The sequence below is a fragment of the Vicugna pacos genome, chromosome 5 (genome assembly GCF_048564905.1).
Source record: "Vicugna pacos chromosome 5, VicPac4, whole genome shotgun sequence".
Lineage (NCBI taxonomy): Eukaryota > Metazoa > Chordata > Mammalia > Artiodactyla > Camelidae > Vicugna > Vicugna pacos.
The window spans coordinates 37,499,552-37,526,182 of record NC_132991.1 but is presented as its reverse complement, the minus strand read 5'-3'; the positions used below and the strand labels follow the sequence as shown (position 1 = coordinate 37,526,182).

Genomic DNA, 26,631 nt, shown 5'->3' with positions numbered 1-26,631 from the left:
CCCCGCCACCTCCCCTCACCCCGCCTCCTTCCCTCTCCCCACCCCCAAACCCTCTCACCCGCGGCAGTCCGGTGCGAGGGCCCCTCCGGAAGGTGAGGGGAATGGATTGGACTCCGGTGGGAAAAGCGGGTGTCTAGAAGTGGTGCTAATGGGAAGAGATTTCTGGTTTCAAAAGAGGATGCTCCGCCACAAAGAGCGGCTCGCGCGCTGGCCTGGGCTCTAGCCGAGGAGAGATCCCGGGAGAACTCCAGAGCTCGCGGGGAGCGCTCCTCGGAAGACCGGGGTCAACATGCCTGTTCGCAGAGGGCATGTGGCACCACAAAACACATTTTTGGGGACCATCATACGGAAATTTGAAGGGCAAAGTAAGTTCGTTTGTTCTCTTCTCTCTCCCTCGCTTTCTGCTTTGATAGTGCACTTGGCGTCCGCCGCTTCCAAGCTGAGGAGACGGCAACTCCGGGCTCTTGTCAAGTTACGAGGCTGTGAAACCGAGCCAGGAGGTTCGAATGGCAGCGCGAGTGTTCTGTGATACTAATTTTGATTTACATTGTAGATTATGGTCTCCATTATAGGAGGCAATTTGATCTTCCTCTCCCACTGCTCCATTATCTGCCTTGCTACTTAATGTCCTACTCTTCTACTATCTTAAAGGGAACGTACTAGTATAACGTGGGCTTATATTTTGTGGCCGTTTTATTGTAGACTTTTTGAAAGTCGGGAGCAAGGAAGAGCATACTATTGGAACAAGAGAATGTACTTGATAGCAGCGAAGTAAATGGCTATGCAAACTGTATTTTACCCTGATTAAATTGCAAGGCTGTGGTATGACAGGCATGCTTGCTTGCTCCTAGTTTATAGAAGCTAAACTTTGCATTGAATCAATGCAAATATATCCAAAGCAGGATAATTTGGAAAAAGCAACATCTGATCTATGTTGGTTTCCAAGGCAAACAGTTCATTATTTAAAAGAATATTTTTGTCCCTTTATTATCCCCTTAAATTTCCACTAGAAATGTAAAACTTGAAGTGTAATAAGTAAATCCCACAAAGAATGCAGAGAAATTTAATATTCTCACATGGACTCATTAAATGGAATAAATTATTGTTATATAAATATGTTAATTTTAAATCCTATACTTGTTAATTACGTTTGGCATTTCCTTAAAACTACACTAACACATTTATTTTTGTACATTGTGCAGTTATTTTGGCACTGCATTTAGTGATGGGAGGATATAGTACCTTGTGTACAAAATAAACTTGCATATCCTGCTTCATATTTCATTTGCAAATAGTAAATATAATCTGTGATCAAAATTAGTAGGCCCTTTGTATGAAAATCCCTACTACTACACAAAAATGCAAGATCCTCCAAAGTACAAGTGAAAAGGTGTTAACATGATATTTACTGGGTGTATATGTGTAAATATTTTTGTCTTCTGGGTAATATATATTATGAAAAGGTGAACCCTTTGCATTATTGAACTGCTAATTAAGGTGAAATGGTTTCATTGCTAATAGTTTCAGGGTTTTTTTTTTTTCCTAACATGATGTGTGTAGTATGCCATAGAGAGATAGAGAAAAGCCAAATCCAAGAATAACAACTGCTGTAAGAAAGTTGTACTCTAAGGGCCAAGGTTGAAGCGAGGAAACTGACAGCTACAGGGTGCTTCACTGTTCTGGCTTTGAAAATATTTACCTTACAATTAAATGGCATTCTGGAAATATCAGTGGGCCAGCTTGTCTGAGTGTTCATTAGGACCCTTGAGAGTTACAGGACTTGAGAACTAGACTATTTGGGAAAAGATATTCTCGAAATTTGAAAAAAACACTTCTTAATTTTTTTTGGTAAAACTACTTAGGGCTATTAATTTCATATTTAAGGGTTTTTTGTTTTTTTCTTTTAAAAATCCCAGCAGTTAGCAATTTGGGAAGCACCTGCATTTCGGCTCTTCTATTATGCAACAAATTGCTCCAGTGTTTATTAGAATCTTGTGGAAGATTTTTAAAGGATGCTTTACTATCTTCTTATTACAGATAAAAAATTTATCATTGCAAATGCCAGAGTGCAGAACTGTGCCATCATCTATTGCAACGATGGGTTCTGCGAGATGACTGGTTTCTCCAGGCCAGATGTCATGCAAAAGCCGTGCACCTGCGACTTTCTCCATGGGCCCGAGACCAAGAGGCATGATATTGCCCAAATTGCCCAGGCATTGCTGGGGTCAGAGGAGAGGAAAGTGGAGGTCACCTACTATCACAAAAATGGTAAAGTTTATCTATTTAGAGTTCCTTATCTTTGATTCTATTGGAATGAAATTTTGACAGTTGATTACTGAAAGTTCATAGGCAGAGAAGCCACAATTATTCAGTTGAAGATATATGATTTGCTTATAGTGTTTAGGATTCAAGAAATGTGGATACTCTCATTAGTGGACTAGTAGGGATAATTTCTTCTTTGAATAAGGGTACTCTGTATTCTTCAAAAGTCCAGTAACTTAGTGTCACTGAGGACAAAATGCCACAAATAAGTCTTACTCTCTTCCCTTTCTAAGGAATAATTTAAAGGCCAGTAATTTACTGATTGCATTGAAATGTATTTGATGGGAGATTTTTGCTTGAACTTGAAAATATTTCACAAAGCAAAGTCTTATAGAAAAATGTGTATCTGAAATTGAAACTATTACAGTTATAGATGTTCCTTGGCACTTCAACTTTATTTGATAGGCAACACCTCTTGTTTCTTTTGATCCTATATAAGATTGACGGTGATACATAGGAACTTCTAAAACTGGTCTAGTAAAGCTATGTGTATTCAAATAAAAGCTGTTCATGTATTCAAGATTTGTCCTAAAGTAAGAAATGGAGAAAAGAAACTATGATATGTGGAATTATTAGTCTTCGTTTTTATGGGTGCAGCAAAACTGGCATCTCAAACGTAAGGTCATACCTCAACTTCAAAGGCACTCCTTTCAGGCTTCCTATGGGAGTATAAATATGTTAGACCTATAATAGTTCTCAAAGAAATACACATTTAATGGACATGCATTCATTAAATACACAATATATGTATATGAACTCACATGTATGAATATTCAGATCTACCCATTTTAAAGTATATACAGTCTCAAATGTGAATACTTAATGATATTTGACAATTTAGAGTGTAAAGGTAAGTCAATTAAAATACATATTGTAGTTAGTTTTGTTGATACTGCATTATCATTTTTTAAATTCTATTGACAGAAATCAGTGATGCAGAGGGGTACCTAGTCAGATTTTTAGGTAACTCTTAAGATTTATAAATGAGTAAATGAGTGATGTGTTATAGCCTATATCATGTAATGACTCATCATTTGGTAAAATACATTCTAACAGGGGAAAGGTTTAGCTCTTCCTCTTATTTTCTTATAATTAAATATTTCATGGTAGAAAATGTACAATTTTTAATTACTGGATTTTTCTTACTATCAACTTGAGTAGATATGAATAACAAACTAGCATTGGAACAGGTTTGTATAACTTTGGATTAATCTGGAATGAAATCAGTTATATCATTATCAGTCAAAACAGGGATAGTTTTTAAAGTTCTTCTCATTTTCCCCCTACTTTTTAATCAGTAGTGTTGGCATACTAGAAATAGCCTAATTGCTCTGTTTTCCTGAAAGCATTTCTTGGACAGAAGCTCTCTCTACCCAAATGCAACTCATCTTGTGTGTGTGTGTGTGTGTATCTGATGCCAACAGTTTGGACTTTTGGAATAATTTGAATGTCTGACCTTTTTTCATGTATAAATATCTATCATGATGTCCCCACAATCTATATTGTGGTTACTGTAGGGCATGTTGGTCCACATTTGGTCATTATGTTTTTTGGGACATTTTGGAATTTTTTTTAACTTATAGAATTTAAGTATAAAATGAATCTGAATTGTATGGGTCATTTAGATACTATTTTTCAGACTGTATTTTCAGATAGAAAATGTGATTTATTAAACTGCAAGTGGAATGGTGATACTTTGAAACCTAGTTGAACAATGTGACTGTGTAAAATGATCTCAGAACACTTTTAAAAAGCAATATAATGTGGAATCACAAACATGGATGTAAAAACTTCTACAGTGAAGATGCTGGTACATTTATTAATGCATATCTTCCTGTCAGTGATTTGCTTGGTTATAGGAATTAAAACCTCCTTGTTTTAGACAAGGAATCTTTATTTGGAAACATGTCTAGGTTTATAAACATTAACCTTTGGTGACAATTTTGATTCTGTTGGCTTCATTGTCAAATGTGACTCAGTCTACAAGGACTTGGGTACCTTCAAAGTCAATGACAAATGCTGCCTATTTTGCTTTTGTTGATATGAAGAACATGAGGTGATGGGCCAAACTTTTTCTTTCTTTCCAAAGAAAAATATTAATTTGAATGACTTTTGTAGATTGTGAAGACAGGCTTATTTGCTCTGAATGTAATCAAATTATGTTTGTGCCACTAGTTCAGATACCCTCAATAGATTCTTCAGAGTGTATTGGTTTTATTCACATGGCAACTGCAAAATCAGTCAAAGCCTGTGAAGTTCAAATGCTTTGAAAGTCTTGTCTCTTCAAGACCTGCCAGCCACTCTACATTTATAAAAGCAGGAAGGGACAAAATGATCAATATTTTCATTGTTTTGTTTCCCAGAGTGTCCTGAATTCTTTGTTATTGAGGTCATTTACTTTTGAGAGGCTCTTGGTTTCTTAAGTGTATACAGTAAGTGCTTCCTTTACTTATTCTTTATTTAGCATTGTGCAGGAATATGACTCTTGATACAATAAGCACAATGAGCAAATTAACAAAAAGTTGAGATATTATTTTTCTCCTTTTCCCATTTGCTCATACTGGAGTAGCAAAGAAATGAGCATGGCATTATTTCTGAAAGCTTGTTTTCCAAATTGTCCGAAAGGCTTTAGAAACAGTTTAAACTTTTGATCTATGCAATGAGCTCATGCTGATGTGGTACATGGTGAGCTGCATGATCACCTTTGTGAAGCAACATTTCCCACCATACTCCTTTCTGTGATTTTACCAGGTACAGTTGGGCTTGCTGTTTACCAGAATATCAATTTTTAAAAACCTAGTTATTTGCAGTAGGAATATTTGACAGCCCATCCTTTGAGAATTCTATCTTACAGCTTATGTCATTATTGCATAAATCATTCTTGGCAGCTGTGAAATATTGCTTGAGGTGATAAAGCTGTAAATCTTTTGACATAAAACTCTAATTATACAAAACTATAATTATGCTGAGGCTTATATAAGGACGGGCATGTATTTTAATAGCATAGTACACGCACTTTAAAAACATCTTTTTAAGCAATAGTTATTGAGAAATAGCAAACACTTCAGTTGTTAACTAGCTCATAGTTTGAAGATGATGTTAACAGTAAGGTAACAGAGAAGAACAACTTAGTTGGTCATCCTTTGATTAATTGCTCATCTGGTTTAGGGTGTATCATGGAACAGAGCTAGATAGTTGAAATGCTAAACCGCTTCAGTCAGATCTAGATATATGATTTTTTTACCTTAAATTACCAAGCCATTCTAAACGTGGAAAAATCAAAGTAAATTTTTCCAAGAGAAGTAAAGGTCTTAACTCAGTAGGAAAACAGGACTTGAAATGCCTTATTTTTAGAGGTCAGAGCATTTCTGTATTTTTGCCATTATGCTTTCAGACACAGAGCAATGGCAATTCTTTTTTAACAAATCAGAAATGTCCCTATCTTTGTGTTGCTTTTAAAGAACTAAAGGATGAGAAGGGCTGAGGGAAGTCCTTTCCTGATTCAGTCAGAGACCAGATCCAGACAGAGCACCAGTCATGCTGGGACCAGTACAAAATTCCAGAGGTATTGTTTGACTCAGCTAAACTCAAAAGAGGTTGTGGCTTGATAACATTGAATCTACCATCTCTAAGAATTGTGCACAAAGGTCTTACAGAAAGTGCTGTGCTGACAGGAGTAAAGGTGAAGATGCGTACTGAGTGCCACCTCTCTCTAAGGTAATGTTTTAGGCACTAGAGAAACAGTAGAACGAGGTACAAAGGAGGATCCAACGTGATCTCTGCTTTCAGGATGTTTGTATTATAGAGCACTGTCTTCTAAACTCCAAGATATTTTCTTGAAATTATTTTTTTTGAGAAAAAAAAAAACTATCTAGACTATGAAATGAAAAAGCTTTTATATAAATGGAGAACAGAATTTAGGTTTAATTACCACTCTTCCTCTAGTCCCCTACTCTAAAATAAACTTGTTTATATGTATTTCCTGTCACCTTTTGTCATATATACATAATATGAACTTATTAAAGAAGCAGTGTAGTTTAAAACTTTTAAGAGCCCCAAATAAAGTTCATAATAGCTTTATATAAGTTATATGGCATGTAAATATTCAGCTCTCTTAATTCCTGAATTGTATAGCAGAGATAAAGATAGTAGTTTTTAGAGAAAGTTAGAAATATATTTTATGTGTGTATAATTCAAACAATAAGAAAGCTTTTCAGGGAGCATCTTGTCTAGAATTTGTTTTGGTGTTCATTTAAACTTTCAATGTATACATTTTCATGCTCCATCCAATAGAATATAGTAACAACAGTCATCATAAAATACATTTTCTTTTACATACCTAAGCTTTATAACATTTCTTGGTCCCTGGTTATTGTATAGAATTTAGATTTGATCAATTGTATTTGTTGATAAAATAAGAATTCTCAAGAAACACTCCTCCTCATTATTCAAAAACTTTATTTTAGTATTGTCCCAAGTGAAAACAAAATGTCCTAAAACTATGGGTGGGCTCTGTTTATCAGTCCCTTTTCACCACCCACCAGCACTATACCTCTAAGCAGGTCTGGTGCTAAAAAGAAGCCGTGTTGTCTGCCAGCTTGAGAAATAACTGCTCATTTCCTTTCTCACCCAAGGGGCTTGAGAACAGGGTCAGTTTAGAGCTAGACTATGTGGGAGGAACTGACTTCTCTGGCTTCCAATGTTGTTTTTATGTTTTATTTTTTTTTAACTATAAGGAGTCACTAAATCAATTACTGGCGGTTAGCAGCAGAGAGAGTCCTAGGGTAATTGATTCATGGGGAAATAGCAGTTGGAGTATGAAATGTTAAGGCATCAACATTCATCTGGCCATCTAATCTAGGAACTTCATAGTCACTTTTTTTTTTTTTGGCTCTCTCTCTCCTCCCTAAACCCAGTTGGTCACCAATTTCTTTCAGTATTTAAATCTGAAATATTTCCCAGTGCTAACCCTACATTTCCATCACTACAAGTGCCCCAGTTGAAGCCCTCTTCATCTTCTTCTTGAGTATTGAGGACTGAAGTTTCCCTCCCTCTGCAATCCTTTCTTCACATTGCCACCCAAGAGCTAGTTCTGAAACAAAAATCACGTAACACTGATGACTTATCAGAATTAAGCATCATTATAAATGAATTCCATGTATTAAATGAGTACAATAATCCCATAACATATATACTTTTATTATCCTTATTTTATGAGGAGACACTTGCATCCCGGAAAGATTAACTTGCCAAATCACATGTAAGTGGTGATGCTGAAGCCTTGAAAATGTTTCCATATTTTCTATTCAATGTACTTGTGTCATACCTTGTCTTAAAAACCTATCTTAACTTCTTAGAACTCTCAGGATAAAGTTTTAGACTCTTTAATATGATACTTGATGCTCTTCAAAGTTGAATTCACTTGGGTTTTCAAGTAGAGTATGTTTAGAGGAAATAGCTCAATAGCCAGATCTGACAATAGCTGGATAAACTTGATCAAGTTTACCTACTTGGTGCCTCATTTTCCTTCTCTGACATATATTTGGAGAATAACATTAATTTTTTAGGCTGATTGAATGTTCCATATAGAACAAAGTACATGGCATTGTTTCTAGTATGATTTCTTGCCCATGATATGTGCTCCATAAATATCAATTATTTGAATATCTTGCCAAATCCATTTCTCTTACAAATCTTATATTCCAATAATATTTGACAGCTCAGAGTTTCTCAAAGAAGCCATGCAATTTTATGTCACTAAGGCTTTATTCACTCTTCAGAAGTCTTCCTTTATCTATAATAAACACTACAAAGTCTCTATGATTAGATTGCCTTTCTCTCAGGTTCTCACCCTAAAGAAGTCATTATCATCCTTCCAAAAGCAGATCAAAAGAAGTCTCCATGAAGTCCTTCCTGATGTTTCCACTGCCTACTCCAGAACATTAACATTCCTCTGGTTCTCGACTCCAGTGTCACAACTGGAGTGCGCTGCATGTCCTTATATATTATTGTAGTTAATTTTGAGTGTGTTCAAAGAAAATATGAAGCCTTATTAATTTCTGTGTCCAGAATGTATGGCAGACTGCTTGATACAAACTATGTGCTCAATTAGCATTCACATAAAGCACAAAGAGAGGATGAGAAATGGAACCATAGAGTTGGGGAGTCAAGAAACTGAGATCAGGAGATGCTGAGAAAGTGTGTTATAGGAAAAGAGTCATGTTTTGATTTTTCTTGTTTTCTCAAGAATGCTTCTAAAACAGTTTTCATCTTAATAAGCTAAGGTATTAAATAATCTCCATAGCCCATAACTATGCAAATAGCCTGAAAAACATTTAATAAGGAGAGAGAAGCTATTAACCAGGAATTATTAACCAGTTACCCAAGTGTCACACGCTTACCACTGAATCAAAATGAAGTTCACTAGTGTCTCCAGGAATCTCTGTGTAATAGAAAGACAAACACAGAGTTCTCTTCTGATTTGAATTCATTGCTGTGTTTGACGCAGCTGCTCCACTGACTACATAAGTTACACAGTATTGGCATTTTATATCTAGTAGAACATCTTATCCCCCAGTGTTTTGTTGAGAATTCTTAATTGGCAATGCAACTTGATCTCCGGATTGTTCAATAATGAGAGTGTTAAGTCTAAAATAATAAACTTAGCTTATTAAAATAATGCAAATGATAATTATTAATTATTATTGTCAAATGAACATTTTCTCTTTACCATGCTGTCTACAGTTAGCAAAATTACAGAACTATCAAGAAGCAATAGAATCAGGCAGCAATAAGACATTAATCACCACAGTGAGGAAATTTGTCCTATTACTGAACAATTAGGAAGGTCAAATTGCCACTTGTCACAGATGGATTACGAGAAAACTGAGTACAAGGCTCTGATCGCTGTGACTAAACATTTCATATCTTCTTCTTGCTTCTTTCATTTATATGAAGTATCTAATTAAGAAAATCAAAGTACTCTTTAAATCGTGGCTGAGACAGCCCCCATGCCCTTTCCTCAGTTAAAGGGAATCTGCGTGTGTACTCATTCTCCTTTTTGTGGTTTCCACTGTTTTGTGGAATGTTTCATACTACCTTTTGCTTTGAAAATGGGTTAAATAGCCTTGGCTGGTGCTTGGTGGGTTAAAAATTGAATAGGAAGGGTGAGAGAGGACTGAGGTGCATTTCTGCCCTTAGTTTGCTTGATTTGTAAAATAACCTGAAACTGGACTGCGCTGGTGGGCCTGGCGAGGTTGCCCAAGCCACCCTGCTATTGCTTACTTGCTTTTTTCCTCCAGGACAACCTGTCAGAAGACATCGTTACAGCAGGTGGAATCTCACCATTGCTGGTTTTATTGCCTCCTTTCCTTGGTGTTTTCTTTCCTTTTTCCCTGAGGATCATTAGGAGTGTTTCTATTTGTTGTTCTTTGTTTTGATAGAACATTGATTCTTGCATGCTGTTTGAAATACTGCTTTTGAGAAACATGTAATAACGACATGGGTTCAAGACAACTTAAAATGGCTGTGTCTTCTCATACTAACCTCTGTACTCATAATACCCTTCTTAACTCTATTCTTTGAAGTCTGTATTAATGACCCAAGATGATGGGCATGATGATAAAAATGAAAGCATAAAATTGTTGGTGGTTTGATAATCAATTTCTCAAAGATCAAGTAAAGAATAAAATCTAGGTAAAACTAAATAAGGTATTTATATGTAAAAAAATAAAAACCTGTTTATTAGAAAAAAATCACTTATTGTTGTCACAGTCCTAAGGTTTTTGAATATACTAATTAAGATCACATTGATTCAATAGAATCAATGGTAGAGCTATACAATATTATATGTTGTGTGAATACTTTTTAATCAGGTCCCCATTTACTTCTTTTAGCTAAATTACTTAAAATTTTTTCTTCTGGATTTGCTAAAAATCCTTATATGCACCATCCAATTTCTTTAATAGTGTTAATCAGTTGGTCCTTAGCTATACATTTATGTAGGTCTTTCATACACATGGATGTGCACTCTGGGGTTTAATTCTCCTGGTTGTAGTCCATGGACCATAGTCTTCCACCCAATTTCAGTCTTCTCCCAAAGGATTAATGTTAATCCAGTTCCAATTCTGTGACTGGCTCTTTATATAAATTACTTACCTGATTTTCATGACAGGTTTGGAAGTAGATATTATCCCATTTTATAGATTAAAATGAAGTTCAGAGTAAAGTACTGATGATTATAGGGCAAAATGGAGATGAGTTTTAAAATCTAGATTTGTCTGTGCTTGCAGACTTTGTTGCCTCTAAATGATACATTTTTTAAACCTTATGCTATCCCATCCTATATGTCTTAATTCTAGTTATTAATCATAGATGCTTACTTATTATATGAGATGTTAATCTGATTAATTTGCACCAACGGGCGAATGAAACAAGCTTTATTTTATTTTCCTTTTCATCAAAGTCAAGCAAGCTTTATCCTAGGTATTTTGTATTTTAAACAACACTATATCATTCAAAGTGAGTCTCTGTCTGGCAGGATGTTTAGTTTCAGTGGGCTGAGGATAGCTAGTATATGCTTGTCATCTTTGCATTATTATTGATGGTACTCTTTTCTGCTAATAAGAAAATCTCTGTTTTGGACTGTCAGCTTAGATTTGGGGGACATTTTTCCTTAAGGACCTTAGACTACTATTCATCTAGTCTTTATCCAGGAAGTCCAGAAGAAAATGCGTATGGTAGTGTGATTCAGGAGAAGAAGCCCTATTGTATTCTCATCCTTTCTCCTTCCCACAATGGGGTTTTATTTCCTGGCAGAATTATGTGATTTGACAAAATTCACTGCTAGTATTTAAAAGGGAAATTATAAAATTGCTGGTCTGGAGAGTCTCTGGTTTATTTAAAACCTCTCCAGCTTTTTTCATCTTGATCCAAATGTCAGACTTGGTTTGTACTACATGCCCTACCATCCAGTGCCTCCCAGCTCTTCCCAGAGGCTGCCGTCCTCTCCTTTGCATAATCTCTAAAATCTAAATTTCTCAGGCAACCTTGTCCACAGTTCTGAACAGTTTTTACCTTGTGTCTATTAGAACACCTATGAAATTATCCTGAAATAATTTGTTCCTGTGTCTGTCTCTTCCACACAAAGTTAAACTCTCTGAAGGGACTTATCAAGGCATTTATTTTAAAAATGAGGAAATGGAAAGAGAGCAAAAAATAAATTTAAAAGAATCTGGGAATACACCTGTTCAATGACAAAAATGTCAAGTAGCACATTTAGAGAACTCTTACATTTGACATCCTGTACCTAGATATGAGAGTTGTAAAAATTAACAACTTATATTGTTTATTCATTGAGTAACTTAACTTGCTGACATATAATTTATATCTTACGAAGCAATTTGTTCTAATACTTAATAACCTGTAGCTTTTCCTAAAAGGACATAACAACTGATCAACCTTCAGTTCACCTCGAAGGAGAGAGGTGAATGGTCAGGACAGTCCGGATAGATCCTTAATGCCTACACAGTCAGCTGATTCTGATGGGGCAACCAAGGTCAATAAAAGGAAGAATAGTCTACATGTTCTTATAATAATATATGCAAGCTTGCAAGCTATCCTGACCCCACCTTGTCTTTTCTTAGTTGAATACACGTGATAAAATACTTGTAAAACCTTGCAATTATTCTGATGTCTTTTTCTGCTATTTTTCTCCCCACACTGAAAACAGCCTCATACTTACATGTGTCTCCAAACACATTTAATTCTTTTGCCCCAACTGTGAGTCATGGATTGAGATTGTAAGTCTTGTATGGTATCAGCAGACACTTCATCTGTCACATCCTGATACAGGATTTTGCCATCTCAATAAGGACTTCATGTATCTACTCTCTCAAAGTGATTTAATTCCACAGTCAAAAAATTAGAAAATAAGAGAACAAATAGGAACAAAAACCTATAATCTTGAACCTAAGAGATAGCCACTGTTAAAATGATGGCAGGTATTCTGTCTATAATTTTTCTACACAAATACACACACACACTCACACATGCACACACCTTTTTTTTTACATGACCAGGATAGCATTATATTTACACCAAACTCTAGCCTGTTTTCCTCACTGAAAATTTTATCCTGAACATGTATATGTTTTAATGATTATATAGTATTTATTACATGGCCAGCTCATAAATTATTTTAATACTCACGAAGTATTGCATTGAAAGAAATAACATTACCAACAATACCCTATTATTGAACACTTTATTATTTACAACTCTTCACAATTGTAAAAATATACTCTTTTTCCCTTAGTATATATTCCCAGAAGTATAATTGCTGGATGAAACAGTATGTGGATTTTAAAAACCTTTGATACCTCTTGTCCAGTTATACTCCCATCTAATTGCACATTTTCTGTATGTAATAAAACTTGGCATGCTTTTTCGTTTTTGTTGACCAATGAAAATAGTATCTTATTGTCTGATCACTGAATTTAGGCCAAAATCTTTATTGTAAATCATGTAGAAAATATTTATTTAAAGAAAACAGTACTCAATATTGCCAAACCTTTGGAGCTATGGGACTGTCCTGTCTCAATGCCCCTCCCACACCAGGGTCCCTCTTCCAAAAACTGCTTTTCACATTCATATTTTCATGTCAGTAATTTTCTAGTAGTTTACCAAGCCTCAGATTCAGAAACCAGTACCAGGTACCGACTGCTTAACAGTGTTCCTTGAATTTTTTCTCCTTTTGGTTTAGAATGAGTTGGATTTTAAGTTACTTTCAATACTGCTTGTTATCTTTGTAAATTATGATGAAAAATCTTGATTCGTGAAATTTTTTATTCAATAGTTTGCATATGAATTGATATACATATACATAGATATATTTAAATTTTTATAGTTTTGCTTAGATTCAAAGTGATAGGCACGCAAGGTAATAAACTCACAATGAACATTCAGCTAAGAAACCACATAGCGGAAGTGGAATGTATTTGTAACCATAAATGGTACCAATGACTCAAAATTACACAGTAGTACATGAGGAAATACATAAACAACAGAAACTCAACATAGTATTAGATAAGCTGCTGGCTTCATCCCAATGTAATACTCCTGACGTGACTGCAGAGAAAGATCATTCTCTTCCTAGGCTGCCTTACTTAATCAGGACTCCCAGTGCTCAGGTAATCTGATCTTTCTAGCTGTGACTCAATTCTCGGGGCTTCCCTCCAGGTGTTCTTTATAATGAATGTCACTTAACCAAGGCTCAGGAGGAGTTATGGGTTCCCAAATTATTATTCTCAGAATTTACTCCCCGAATGAAGGTCTACACAAAAATGCCACTAATGATGCCCAGCCCCAGCTGTCCTGTTCCTTGGCTTCTATTCAGATCTCACTTTAAAACTGCAAGACTTGTTTCTTTGCACAGTTCATGTTTCTAGAGTGAGCAGAAGGTGTCCTACTGAAATTTCATACCCACCAACACTCATTATTTTAAAAATATTCGCAACAATGTGAGTATAATGTGAGTTGCACAACATTTGTTTTAATTATTGGCTCCTTCAAAGATGCCAATAACTTCAATGATGAATTTCCCTCTGGAACATAATTAATTTAAAAGAGTCTGTGACTACTTTTTATTACTAGTCTAAATTTTTTGAAAATGTGAGGGATAGTGATTATGTTCTCTAAATTTTTACCAAGTAAGAGTTTATAACATTCTTGATATTTCTTCAATAATAGAAAATAAAGCTAAACGTCTGGTTGAACTACAGCTCAGCTACGGAAATGAAAATTAATCTCAAGTGTAAACAAATGGCAAGTGTAATTTCATAAATATTTCCTATAGGGTATTTGAAAAATCACTACTAACATTTAAAAAAATTTTTCAGAAGACAGGGCTTAGAGATTTTAGTTAGAATATCTGAGGTTATAGAAATAATATATTAAAGTATACAAAAATGAGTATGAAGCTGACCTTTTAATTATTTTAGCTGCTTATTGGAATCCTAGGAAAAACAAACAAGAAATTTGAAGCATTTTCTTTTCATTCCTGCAGAGGTAACACATGCTAACTTCTGTTAAAGATTCCAAGAGACAAGCACTAAAGAAATCAGAAAAACTTATCTGAAGTAATGACTTTATAAAATAACCAGACAGACAGGGCCTCCTTGCTACCAATATCATTTGTTCCAGTATTAGAATAATCACCCCCTCCCTGTTCCCACGTCCAGTTTATTCATAACTCAAGTGAAGAATGAGACCCTGGAATCTTTTCTTTTTGTTGATTTCAGTTTTTTATATTTGTGTACACTGGTATTTTGCTAATGAGTCCAAAAGATTGGGCTTGCTAAATTATCTGTGGCAATTTGTATGTTATTCTATAACTGGGATGAATTAAGTAGAAGATTGTGGTTTGAGCACTTTAAATGATAATAATAATAACTATTATTTATTGAGCTCTTACAATGTGCCAGTATTCTTCTGAAATCTCATTCCTCTCTAGTCCTCACAACATCTTATTGAGTAGGTATTTGATTATTCCCATTTTACAGATTGAGAAGGTGAAGTCAGTTAGTTTTCCCAAGGCTTACACAGTGGCCTGTATCGAAGCTGTGATTTAAGTGGACGTTGTCTGCTTTCAGAGCCGATGCCTTCAGAGTTCTCCTGGACCAGCTTAAGCCACCTCCTGTCCATGTAGGCTCTCTGAAACACACAGTGTACAGATATTTGACATAGAGTCAAGTTCTGTCTTGATGGAAAATGTAAATTGTTTCTGGATTTTAGACACTTGCATGTTTTAAATTTGGAGGCTTCTAATCCTTATTGCTAATCTTTGGTAAGCAATTAGACAAATAATTCTGGTGTTTTCTAAATAATTTAAATTCACCTGTTTCCACAGTGTCTAATTCAGTGCCCTGCCTAAAGTAGCTGCTCATCAAATAATTTCTTTAAATAAATAAATGAATGAATTAAAAAGGAGGCAAACTCTCTTAACCACTGGATCTGTCAGTTACTTCTTCCATAATGTGGAAGTCGTCTCTTGCCTCTTTGAGAGAGATGGTAAAAAGAGGGAGCATAGCATAGTGGCTAAGGTTGTGGACTCTGTAGACAGGTGCCTGGGTCTAAATCTTGAAATATTCATCATGTGATCTTCATGTTACCTAACTGCCCTGTCCTCAGCTTCATTGTCAGTGAAATGGAGGCTCTGATAATGATAGAAAATATCTTACAGGGTTTTACGAGGACTAAACACATCTATATTTATAAAAGCACTTACAAAAGCTCCTGGTACCTAGTAAGTGTAATGTAAGTGTTAACAAATAAAATGATATGAAAAAAATCTTTTTAAAGGTGGAAAGGAATTGGGTTAAAAATATATATTAAGTTGATATGCTCACTGAGTGTTTTGCTCAAAAGGAAATTTGGAGCCGCATGTGTGACTGAGTAAGAAAATGTGAATCAAATTTTGACGTCAGTAGGTAAAAGAAGATAGCAGTATTTCTTGAAAAATTTAAATGTGAAATTCCAGGGACTTTATCATGTGATTATGGCCCAAATCAAATTCTGTATAATTTGATTTATTTTTAGACCTATTTTGAAATGCTGAAACTTGTTTTAGGTATGGTTGCCTTGAAAATGTCAGCAGTCTGGGCAACTTAGACTTTAACAATTTTTCTCTGCACAGCTGCCTTTCAGCTACATTGCACCAGTTCCAGAAGGATATTCCAGAAACTAGCGTATTTTGAAAGCAGTAGTTCCTCAAGTGACAGTGAGGTGTGAGCTCAGTCCAGCCTTCCTCCTCCCAGGATTTAGGAGGAATAAAGATAAATCTTATTTAAAGTAAAGTTGTAGAATTAATTGAAACCTACTGATTTGAAGAAAATATGTAGATATAAATACCCAAATATAGGCACCATAGCTGAGGAGACCATATAATTTATCATCCAAAGCAGGATTCGTTTGAACGTAAAAGAGAAAGTTATTAGTAATTATACCAGGAGAACAGGAAAAAAATTCAGTACTGTCCAGGCAAATTGAATGTATGAATACTCTAAATACAACCTACATCTGGCACTGTGTATCAGGATTTTCAAAATGTAATCCGTTCTATAGTACGGATTTTTCATGAACAATTTTTAGGCTCCTGAAACTGGTGAGTTTAAAAATGTAGCCACTCATTCTTGTGATGCCTAAAATGCTTACTGTGTAGACAAAGGCAGTATCTTGCAATCTGGAGAAATGAGTCAGAATTCCTCTAAAGAATATATTGCACCTGCTGACCTCTTTGAAATAAAACTGCAAATGAATCTGTCTATAAATACCACGTTGAAAGTTCTTAGCACGGGAATTAACCTTGACCACTTTGTAAGCCATGGTGAGTCATGAGAGCAGAATGGACTAAGGGTAAAGAGACTGAGTTCCTTGTTGAATGCCAACAGCTCTCTATAGGATATCTTTGACTCTCAAAGATCTTCTAAAGAATCTTTACCTTTGAATCTGTTAAAGCATATGTGTGCACAGGGCGTGTGCACAGCCCTCTTTTTCCCACCTTCTCTGTTAGACTTTAGTCATAAGTTTTTGTCCATTTGTAATCTCAAGAGAAAATTAGCCTTGCTTTGTGTGTAAAATTAATTGTCTAAAAGATGTGTACTAAGTAGGAAGAATAACTCCAGAAAATTTGGGACAGACAGCAGTAAGCAGAAAGTTATCAACATTATAATGAAAACAATCAAAATTAATTAGTTAATAAATGCAGATTTTCAATACAAAATGAACTTGTTAGTTCTCATGAATTTAAATGGAAATTGATCTTTCCAAATTTAAGGAGAAAGTGCAATTATCAGAAAATCGGAATTAAGGAATAAGAAATTTTTTTCAGAGGAAAGTTAAATGAAAGCTAGTATTCTCATATTGTTTGTATTTTTCCAGATTTACTACAAACGTAAAGAAAATCATCTTTGTGAAAATTGAATTTGTAAACAAATTTTGCTTTTGCAGTAATACAATATAAAAAGGAAAAACAAGCCTATGAATAACAGTAATCGTAAAAATTATCTTTCCCTTCTGGATTCAGCTGCTCGTTTTTAAATTACTCCTGGTTGTTGAGATCATTGCCCATGATAAAACATTACCAGAAGAGTGTGGGCAAAAAATAAAGGCATGAGAAATTATACCCCCAACACTTATCTGTCTCTTTTCCTGTTGACTTATGGTGTCCCATTAACTTTATAATTGCTAAATAAAAGTTCATGGAATAAAGAAATAACTTAATAAATACATTGAAGAGCTTATATGATATATGGAGATGGAATGTGCATTATTGTGGGTGGCCATATTTTTCACTGAAGATGGGTCTGTCCTCCTTTTAATGAACTAGGATTAAAACACAAACACACACACACATGCGCGCGCACACACACACACACACACACACACACATAGACTCTCAATCAGCATTATTATCAATTTAGCCTTAATGAAAAGTTAGTTACAGAAAAGAGCAGCGTATGATATTCTTGGTTAAGGAGCAGTTTCCTCTAGTCCCTTACCCTGCATTCTCCCTCAACAACTTGTTCCGGGGAAACATCCTGCCTCCAGACAAAGAGTAGAAATCTTTGGCAGCTCAAAAGCACAAAATTTACTACTGTCTTTTAAGTGCAGCCAAATTAGCATTATTCTTGCAAATTTACAGGAAAGATTGATCCATATGTCTAAATCTGCTCTTATCACTTTAAAGGTTTTATTTTGAAAAATATTTAGAATTACAGAAGAGTTGCAAAAACATTATAGTGACCTCTCGCATTACCTTGCTATAGATTCAGCTATTGTTTTCAAATTGCCATACTGGCTTTATCTCTGTCTACCTTTTCTATATAACATATATACACATTGCTATTTTATGTCTATTTACTTATTTTGCCAAGCCATTTGAACAGATTTGCACAGATCATAACCCTTCACTCTTCAGTATTTCAGTGCTTTATTCATTAATAATAAGGAAATTCATTTAAGTAGCTACAGCTTGATTATCAAATTCAGGAAATTTTATGTGAGTACAGTTCCATTTATCTAACACACCATATTTTCAAATTTGCCAGTTGTCCCTATATTGTCCTGTAGCTAATTAGTTTTTAACAATTCAGGATTTAAACCATTGTCATACATTACACTTTGTTGTCCAGTATAAACACTGGAAAAGTGTTTAGTATTTCACTATAAAATTAAGCATGCGCCTTACTTTATGATCCAGCAATTCTTCTTCTACAGTCTCTGCAGTCTCCTTTAATCTGAATCACTTCCTCAGCCTTACCTGTCTTTCATGACATTGTTGTTTTTTAAAGGTACAGGCTCATTGTTTTGTAGAATGTTCAATTTAGGTTTGTTTGATGAATCCTTATAACTTGATCAAGTTGTGGATATTTGTCATATATAATACATAAGTTATGTTATATCCTTTTCAGAGCATTGCCAGAAGCATCTAATGTCAGTTTGTCCTGTTATTGGTGAAGTTAACTTTGATCAGTTGTCATACCACTTTTTCACACCGTTTGACCAAAACTTGGAAAATGAAATTTTAAAATACCCTTAAAGTCAAAATCAACAGACTAAATTTAACAAAAACAGGCAAGACATCTATAATGAAATAATCACAAATATTATTAAGAGTCACAAATATTATTAAGAGAAGTTATGGAGCAAATAAGTAAATGGAGAGATATTCCAAGTTCATGAATTGGAAGTCTCAATATTGTAAAACTGTCCAGTTTTCCCAAGTTGACTAGAATGCTAACCAAAATTACAACAGATTTTTTTGAAATAAAGTAATAAACTGATTCAGAAATTTATATGAAATGCAAAGGATACAGAATAGCCCCCCAAAAATAATCACAGAAAAGTAGAACAAAGTTGGAGAACTCTAACCACCTGATTTTAAGAATTACTCTAAAGCTACAGTGATCATGCCAATGGGCTATCAACATATGTGTAGGTAAAACAGATCAATGGAACAGAATAGTTCATAAATACATCCTCACATATATAGTTAATTGATTTTTGATAAAGATGCAAGGTAGTTCAGTTGGGGAAAGTTGAGTCTTTTCAACAAATGAGCTAAATTAACTTAAAAAATATGGGAATAAGTGGACCTTGACTCTTACATTATCCTTTGCACAAAAGTTAACTTGATATCATTTGTAGACCTAAACATAAAGCTAAAATTACAAATTTTCTAGATATAACTCCAAAAAAGTCTTTTTACTTTTCAGTGGGCAAAGATTTCTAAGAAAGAATATAAAAGGCACTACCCATAAGAATCAAAATGATGAATTGGACATCATCAAAATTAAAAACTTATGTGGTACATCAAAAATTCCATTAAGAACATGAAAATTGGCATTGACTGGGAGAAAATATCATCAATGCATTTATTTGGCTAAGGAATTATATTCTATATATGTGTGTATATATAACATATAATAAATATATGCATGTGTCTACAAATCTGTAATAAAAAGATGAACAACCCAAATAAAATGATGGGCAAAAGACTTGTATAGATATTTTACGAAAGCAAGATACGCAATAGCCAATAATTGCATGAAAAAAAGAAATTCAGTTTAAAACCAAAAATGTCATTTGATACCCACCAGAATAGGTAAAATTAAGACCGACAACATCAAATATTGGTGAGGATATGGAGCTACTGAGACTCTCATACATTGCCAGTAGGATTACAAAACAGTATAAACACTGGAAAAGTGTTTAGTATTTCACTATAAAATTAAGCATGCACCTACTTTATGATCCAGCAATTCTTCTTCTAGGTCCTTATCCAAAAGAAATGAAAATATATGTACACAAAATGATTTGTATAACTTGTTTGTAGTAGCTCACATCTGGAAACAACCTGAATGTTCATCAACAGGCAAATAGCTAAATAAATTGTGGTACAGCCACTGATGGAACACCAGTCAGCAATAACCAATAACAAACTACTGATATAAAAAATAACATGAATGATTCTTAAAAACATGTTGAGCAAACAAGCCATAAATAAAAGAAAAAATACGGCATAACTCCATTCATATAAACTTCAGGATTAGGAAAAACAAACTCATCTACGGTGATGGAAGTCAAAACGGATTGCCGATGGAGTGAGCGGGAGTGGGAACTGACGGGAAGGGGGCACATGGGAACTTTTGGGAGTGGTGGACATATTCTCTGTCTTGACTGGGTGTTGATTGTATAAGTCTCTATATTGGTCCAAACTCAACAAACTGTGTAATTCACTGTACATAAATTTTTCCTCAATTTAATAAAGTCACTATTTACTTTCAAACAATTTTTTCTATAACCAAACAATCTTTGCGCAGACTTCAGTGAGACTTAAACACATTAAGTGAAATACATTTTTTAAATTCTGGGCATTTACTTTCATGTATAGGGGAATGAGCATTATGTTTAATATTCCACATTTGGATTTTCATCATAGCAATAATAATCATAGTCCATAACTCATTTTCTGTCTTTTTCCAAGTTAAAAGACAGTAACAATATCCGGAAATACCAACCAGGATTTATTTTCATGCTTTAAGGTAAAAAAGTTTACATAGTTGAGTAACAACTAGTTTTGTTTATTTTCCCCAGTGGCCTCTCAGATTTTAGCAATGCCTCAGACGAATGGATCTTCTGTTTATTCTAAGTTGGCCTATTTCTATCCACTTTCCCCCCTTGTGAAAGTGGTAGTCTAGAATTTTAAATTCAGTATATCATTCTCTTAAAACTATATTGAAACTAATTGCATTTAATTCTTCCCTTCATTAGTCAGTGGTATCTCAGTTTTGTTTAAGGGTATAATTTTTATTTTTAAGTGGCAAGTGGATTTCAGTAATCTGTGAGCCCTTCAGGGTAGGGTGCTCTCTATTGATTTCTGCTTATAGTTCTCAAGATTATATTATCGGAAAGGGCAGAAAGGACCATTTTAATGAGAGTCCTTTTTTTTTTTTCCCTGAGATGCTGATCCAGAGAGTTCTACCAAAATAAAACATGGGTCAGTAAAGAAAGGAAATGAGTGATAGGGCAGATTTCTGAGTAGGATTTTTTTATCTGTAGAATAATAGTTATGAGAAAATTAATTTTGTAGTTCAAAAGATACATACATGCTACTCATGTGTTTAGATGTATTCCTTCCTCACCAGAATACTGGAATCTAGAACAGAGCTTTCGGTGAGCATTGCAGGAAAGCATGTTTAAATGTATAGTTATATTGGGATTAATATGGCTGCCCCCAAGAGATGATACTGGTTGAATTTATAAATGTGTCTTAAATGAAAAGTCTATAAAACTTAAAATCAATTCAAACCGCACCTTAAACCTAGTTCACATACTACTTCATAAGGTTTTTTCTAATGACAGGACATTTTCTCACATTAATCATAATGAAAGTTGAACTATAACCTAGTTTTTTGTTACATGATAGGCCACTAAAGATAATTGAATACATATTTATAGCTTTATTGGGAAAAAATTGTGTCTGATTTTTTTGCTTTATCATTCTGAGTACTTCTGTCAATTTGGAATATTTAAAGCTTTACTTGTTTAAACAGAAGCTTCATTTTGATACTGTTCCTCTAATTATAAACTGAACTAGCATATTTAGAATAAGTTGGGGGATAATTCTCCTTTAATTGTAGTAAACATTAGATTTGTCCCTGTGGTCTTTAAACTTGAAATATTGGGGGAGATTACTTTCTTTGAAAAATATGATTTTCAGAATATAAAGACAAAGTTCATACTGGCTACTCAGTTACTGGAAAGGGTAAAAACAGAATGGAAAAGGAAAAAAGAAAGAAAAAGAAAAGGAGGGAAGGTTCAAATTCAGGAAAACAAAACTGTGAAATGGAAAGAAAGTAAACATATAACCCTGTAGTGGAGAGTGAATAAGATAGGAAAACTGCTTCAAGGCAATGAGGGAACAATAGAAAGGATTTTTAAAAAATAGGCTGTTGCTTCCTTCCCTCAAAAGAAAACATGTCAGTGCAATCTCGGACAAGCAGAAGTTCAAGAGGGTTATCAGAGACTAGACACCGTGATCCTAGAAGGATGAATTCGTCAGTGTGAAGAATATTTATTCCTTAGATCTGTTTACTGTTCTATTTGGAGCTGAGGCAAGAGTGATGAATAATGGATAACAGGACACCCTAATTGTCTCTGTAACAAAGGCAGCAGCCCTGGAATTCATTGTATCTTATTGTGTGAGAACCATATATTGACAGTTACACAGATGAAAGAGCTTCCCTTCTATAGATAACAGGTCTTTGTTCCAAACAGGAGATTTACTTTTCTAGAAGTAGAAGCTAATTCTTGGGGGCCTATTTTGCCTTCCACACCTCATCTCTTTGGTGAAGTAACTAGATTAAGCCTCATGAGAAACAAGATGATGATGATAGTGGCATTTTCTCCCTTGAGTCAGTTTAAAACAGTACTGTCGAGATGCAATGCTGCAGAATCACAGAAGTTTAAGATACTAAGAAACTGGGATCACCTATAATGCTTTCTAGGAAGTGGCACAGAGTAGCTGCCCCCAAAATACTAAGTAATTCACCAGCTTCCTGCCTACCAGCTTCCCTGCCTCTTTTCCTCCCTTTCTTTTTCCCTTCCTCCTTCCCTCCCATCTTTCCTTCCACAGCTTTTATTTTACAAGTGTAGAAACCAAGGCCAAGCAACTAGTCCAAGCCCACTTGGCATCAAGACCAAGGCCCACATCTTCCAGTTTCTCACACAGGGCTGGATTTCCCATTGTGTAGTGAAAGCCTTGTCTTGCTGCTCAGAATCTCAAACAAGCAGTATTCTTATAGGTGTAAATAAAGATTTAGTTTCCTTTTCTTTCAGGAACACTCTGCCTGAGTTGCAAAACATTTCTCACTGAGGTGAGCAATCATACAGCTTTTTATTTCCTTATTGAGCATTTCATTTGCTCTTTTGGTGTTTTTTTAAACCACCTTTCATGACACTTGTTTCCCCAATACAATACATGAAGTGTATGAATCCTTAAATTGATTTAAGCCACTTGAGAAGGGACAGTGCTATTTGTACCGTATATTAAAATAGTGAGACATCACTATTTGCCATAAAATAATATTGCAGTACCCTGGGTGGGGAACTCACATCTCAGAGCATCTACAGAGATATGAGACATGAAAGGGAAGGCAGATCTGTTTGAGTTGGTGGATCTGATGTATTCTGTCTTATGAGCTCCTGCAGGTAGTCTGGGGTAATGAGCTGTTACAGACAGTTCTAGAGGATGTTAGTATTTGTGTCCGTGAGAAATGCTAATATCATCCAGGCTTATCTATGCCATGAAGACAATTCATGCCCACGATTGAGGAAAAAAGTCAAATGAGGACAATACATCCTAGTTATAGCTCGATTTTTGAAATTTGTGTATTTTTGTGTTTTTCTGAGTACAGTTTCAGAAAATGAATACAATCTGTAGAAATTACTCCCTAACGGAAGCACCTCCAACCTGCAAACTTTTTGTCCAGTGCCCTTTTGGCTCCCAGTTGTGCCTAAGAGGACACAACTCTACCCTGCCGATTGTGCTCTTAACTTGCTCAATTGCGGGAAATAATAAAACATTCAGTTTTTAAAGACTCCATCTCTTGAGGGGGTGTTTGGATAGAAGTCTGAAAATGCACAGTTCCATTTGCTGCTACCCTCATTTGGTAGATTTACCCTTATATTTTGACTGTGTATATGTGCTGTTAAGGTGTTTATGCCTCTGTTAAAAAAAAAAGAATAGTAATAAGTGACAGTCATATTATTTTATTCAAAGAGGTATGTGTTTGTGGCCTGCTTTTTTCAAAGTCATTTTTTCTGTAATTCCTAAATGGTCATTAGAGGAAGAAACTTATAATATTTCAATAATATAGTCTTTTTCTCATTTACTATTATGTTGTAGTACAAGGTGTCTGAGAAATCTAAACATGGGGGGGATCATTGTCGAAGTAGCTTTTGATAACAATGTCACTACTAATTTTCATTAGAAACTAATTATAACTCAGTATAATATTTAAGAAGGTAAAGGATTCTAAAATTGGGAATCATAGTAATGATCTGGCTGGATTTTTAATTACATGAGAAGAGGGATGAAATACTAACTGATCTGTTAGACGTGGACTTAGACCAAACAGACCACCAGTCAGAAAAGACTGCTTCCCAGAAAGGCAGGAAGTCAACCAGAAGAGGCTGGAGCAGGTCCTGGAGGCCCTGACATGTCAGGGATAATCCTTTAGTAGTAGCTGGATCATGTGGATATTTATGGGGTCACATTCAAAGGGCCATGATTAGTGCTAAGTATGCAGGAGTACTTCAGGATTTTATTAACAGGAATGGCTATACTGAATGTAATTACCAAATTATCATATATGTATTTTGATCATATTCATATATCACATCATGGGATATAGTTGATGTATAATATATAAATTACAGGTGTACAACATAGTGATTCACAATTTTTAAAGGTTGTATATTCCACTTATAGTTATTATAAAACATTGGCTACATTCCCTGTGTTGGACAATATATCCTTATGATGCCTTATTATTATATGCAATTTATGTAATAAGTGATTTTCATTCCTGAATGCAAGTCTCCATTAGGAAAGCTTGGTGTGGTAAATTTCTCTCTACTCTTATGGAAAATTCATTAGAGTAGTCATATTGGGGAAGGGAGTTACTTATTGGGAGGGAATGTAGAATATCATATTTATTCATGCATGAAATAATAGATTTTTGTATTTAAAATTATTTTTTATTAAGGCTATATTGGTGGACTGATTCACAGTTTCTTTTACTCTAGCCAAATTGTTACAGCACACCTGACTTTGTCAAATAGCAGCTACTGAAAAAAAGAAAGCTTGGGAATTTTTGTGAATTATTTTATCATGTCTGCTTAGAAGTTTCTTAGTAAATGAAATTTAGAAGTTATTAGAACCATCTTGAAAGAGGTAGATAATATTACTGATAAGACAGTTCACTGTCTGTTTTCTTCCAAAATTCTAAATAAAGCTAGAGCATGATTTATTAAGTATTTCTGTCATGTTTGGTGTGTAAAAGTAAAACAGAGGATGCAAATATTAAAATAAAAATTTCCTAATGACAGACTTAAGAGAAATTCAGGTGAATTGTTGTTATATTTGTAAAGCTGGGTGATCATAGTGGATGGGAAATCATCGTCTCTCAGTGTCCGTAGAGCTTTTCCCGCCAACAATTGGGAAAGAGTGAATGATAGGCATAAAGTGCTGATCTTAAGGTCTTAGAAGTTTCACCAAGTGTTAATGAGCCTCACCAATCACCCCCAATGGCAGCCTAATATTTTATAGCCTCTCTAAATAAAGTGTTCTTCTCTACTGTTCGGTGACACTATAGTGTGTACACCTGATGAGGCAGACTGTTCTGGCAGAGGAGAAGAGTGCAAATTTGACTTTCATTTTCATCCAAGGTTATTTTACGTTTCTTTGAATTGAAGATGAGCTCATATCAATTACGCCTTGGCCTTCTTGAATTCTGGGGAGAAAAGCTAACTAATGTTAACCATACAGGCCACCACATTTTCTGATTTATCTTCTCAACTGTAACATTGCCAATCCCCTGTTTCTGTTGTCTTTGTCCTGTCTGACTCTGAACATGCAAAGAATTGCCTAAGTTTCAGAGACAGCGTAGAGAGGAGATCTGTTATCTTCTTGGTTATTGTCTGAGTTCTGTCCCCTTCTTTCCACCTAAGAATTCTTAGATTTCTTCTTTCTGCCTTCTCACTGCATTTCCTCACTACTTTCTCTATCCTTGAGTCTCAGAAATCTTTGAATCCCAGCCATCCTAGTGAAACTGTCCTCTCAGAGGTCACCAAGGAGATCTTAACTGCAGGGTCGCCCTGTCCTTCTTCAGAATAGACTCCAGACAACTCTTCTTTCTCATCTTTCTTGGTAATGTAGTGTTTTTCCTCTCTGATTGTTCCTTTGATTCTCATCTCCTGCTGTCTTTGGGTCTTAATTCTTTATTATTATTTTGATTTTTCACCTATAATTTAACTTCTCACTTCCTAACTATAGAACTGTTTCTTCAGCCATAGTCAAGTCCTGTTCCTTAATGCCTCATGGTTATTTCAACTTCATTCCCTTCAGTCGTGTATTTCACTGCCTGTCTGACCTCACTTTGGCTGTGCTTTCACTGTGTTCCTTTCTCTCAAAATACTTAAGGGGCTCCCATTTCTTTCATCTTTCTGTGTAAAGTCTCTGTTGAT

At 35.0% G+C, this 26,631-nt stretch overlaps 1 protein-coding gene across 1 annotated transcript in view; it reads left to right on the top strand.

Annotated features, from left to right (window-relative positions):
* Positions 1–289: 289 nt before the first annotated feature.
* The window catches only part of KCNH7 (potassium voltage-gated channel subfamily H member 7), a 389,771-nt gene continuing 363,429 nt past the window's right edge, over positions 290–26,631 (top strand). Inside the window, exons 1-2 of the mRNA XM_072961066.1 lie at positions 290–365; positions 2,038–2,268. Of these exons, the coding sequence (XP_072817167.1) occupies positions 290–365; positions 2,038–2,268 (307 nt within the window). The remainder of the gene's footprint in view (positions 366–2,037; positions 2,269–26,631) is intronic.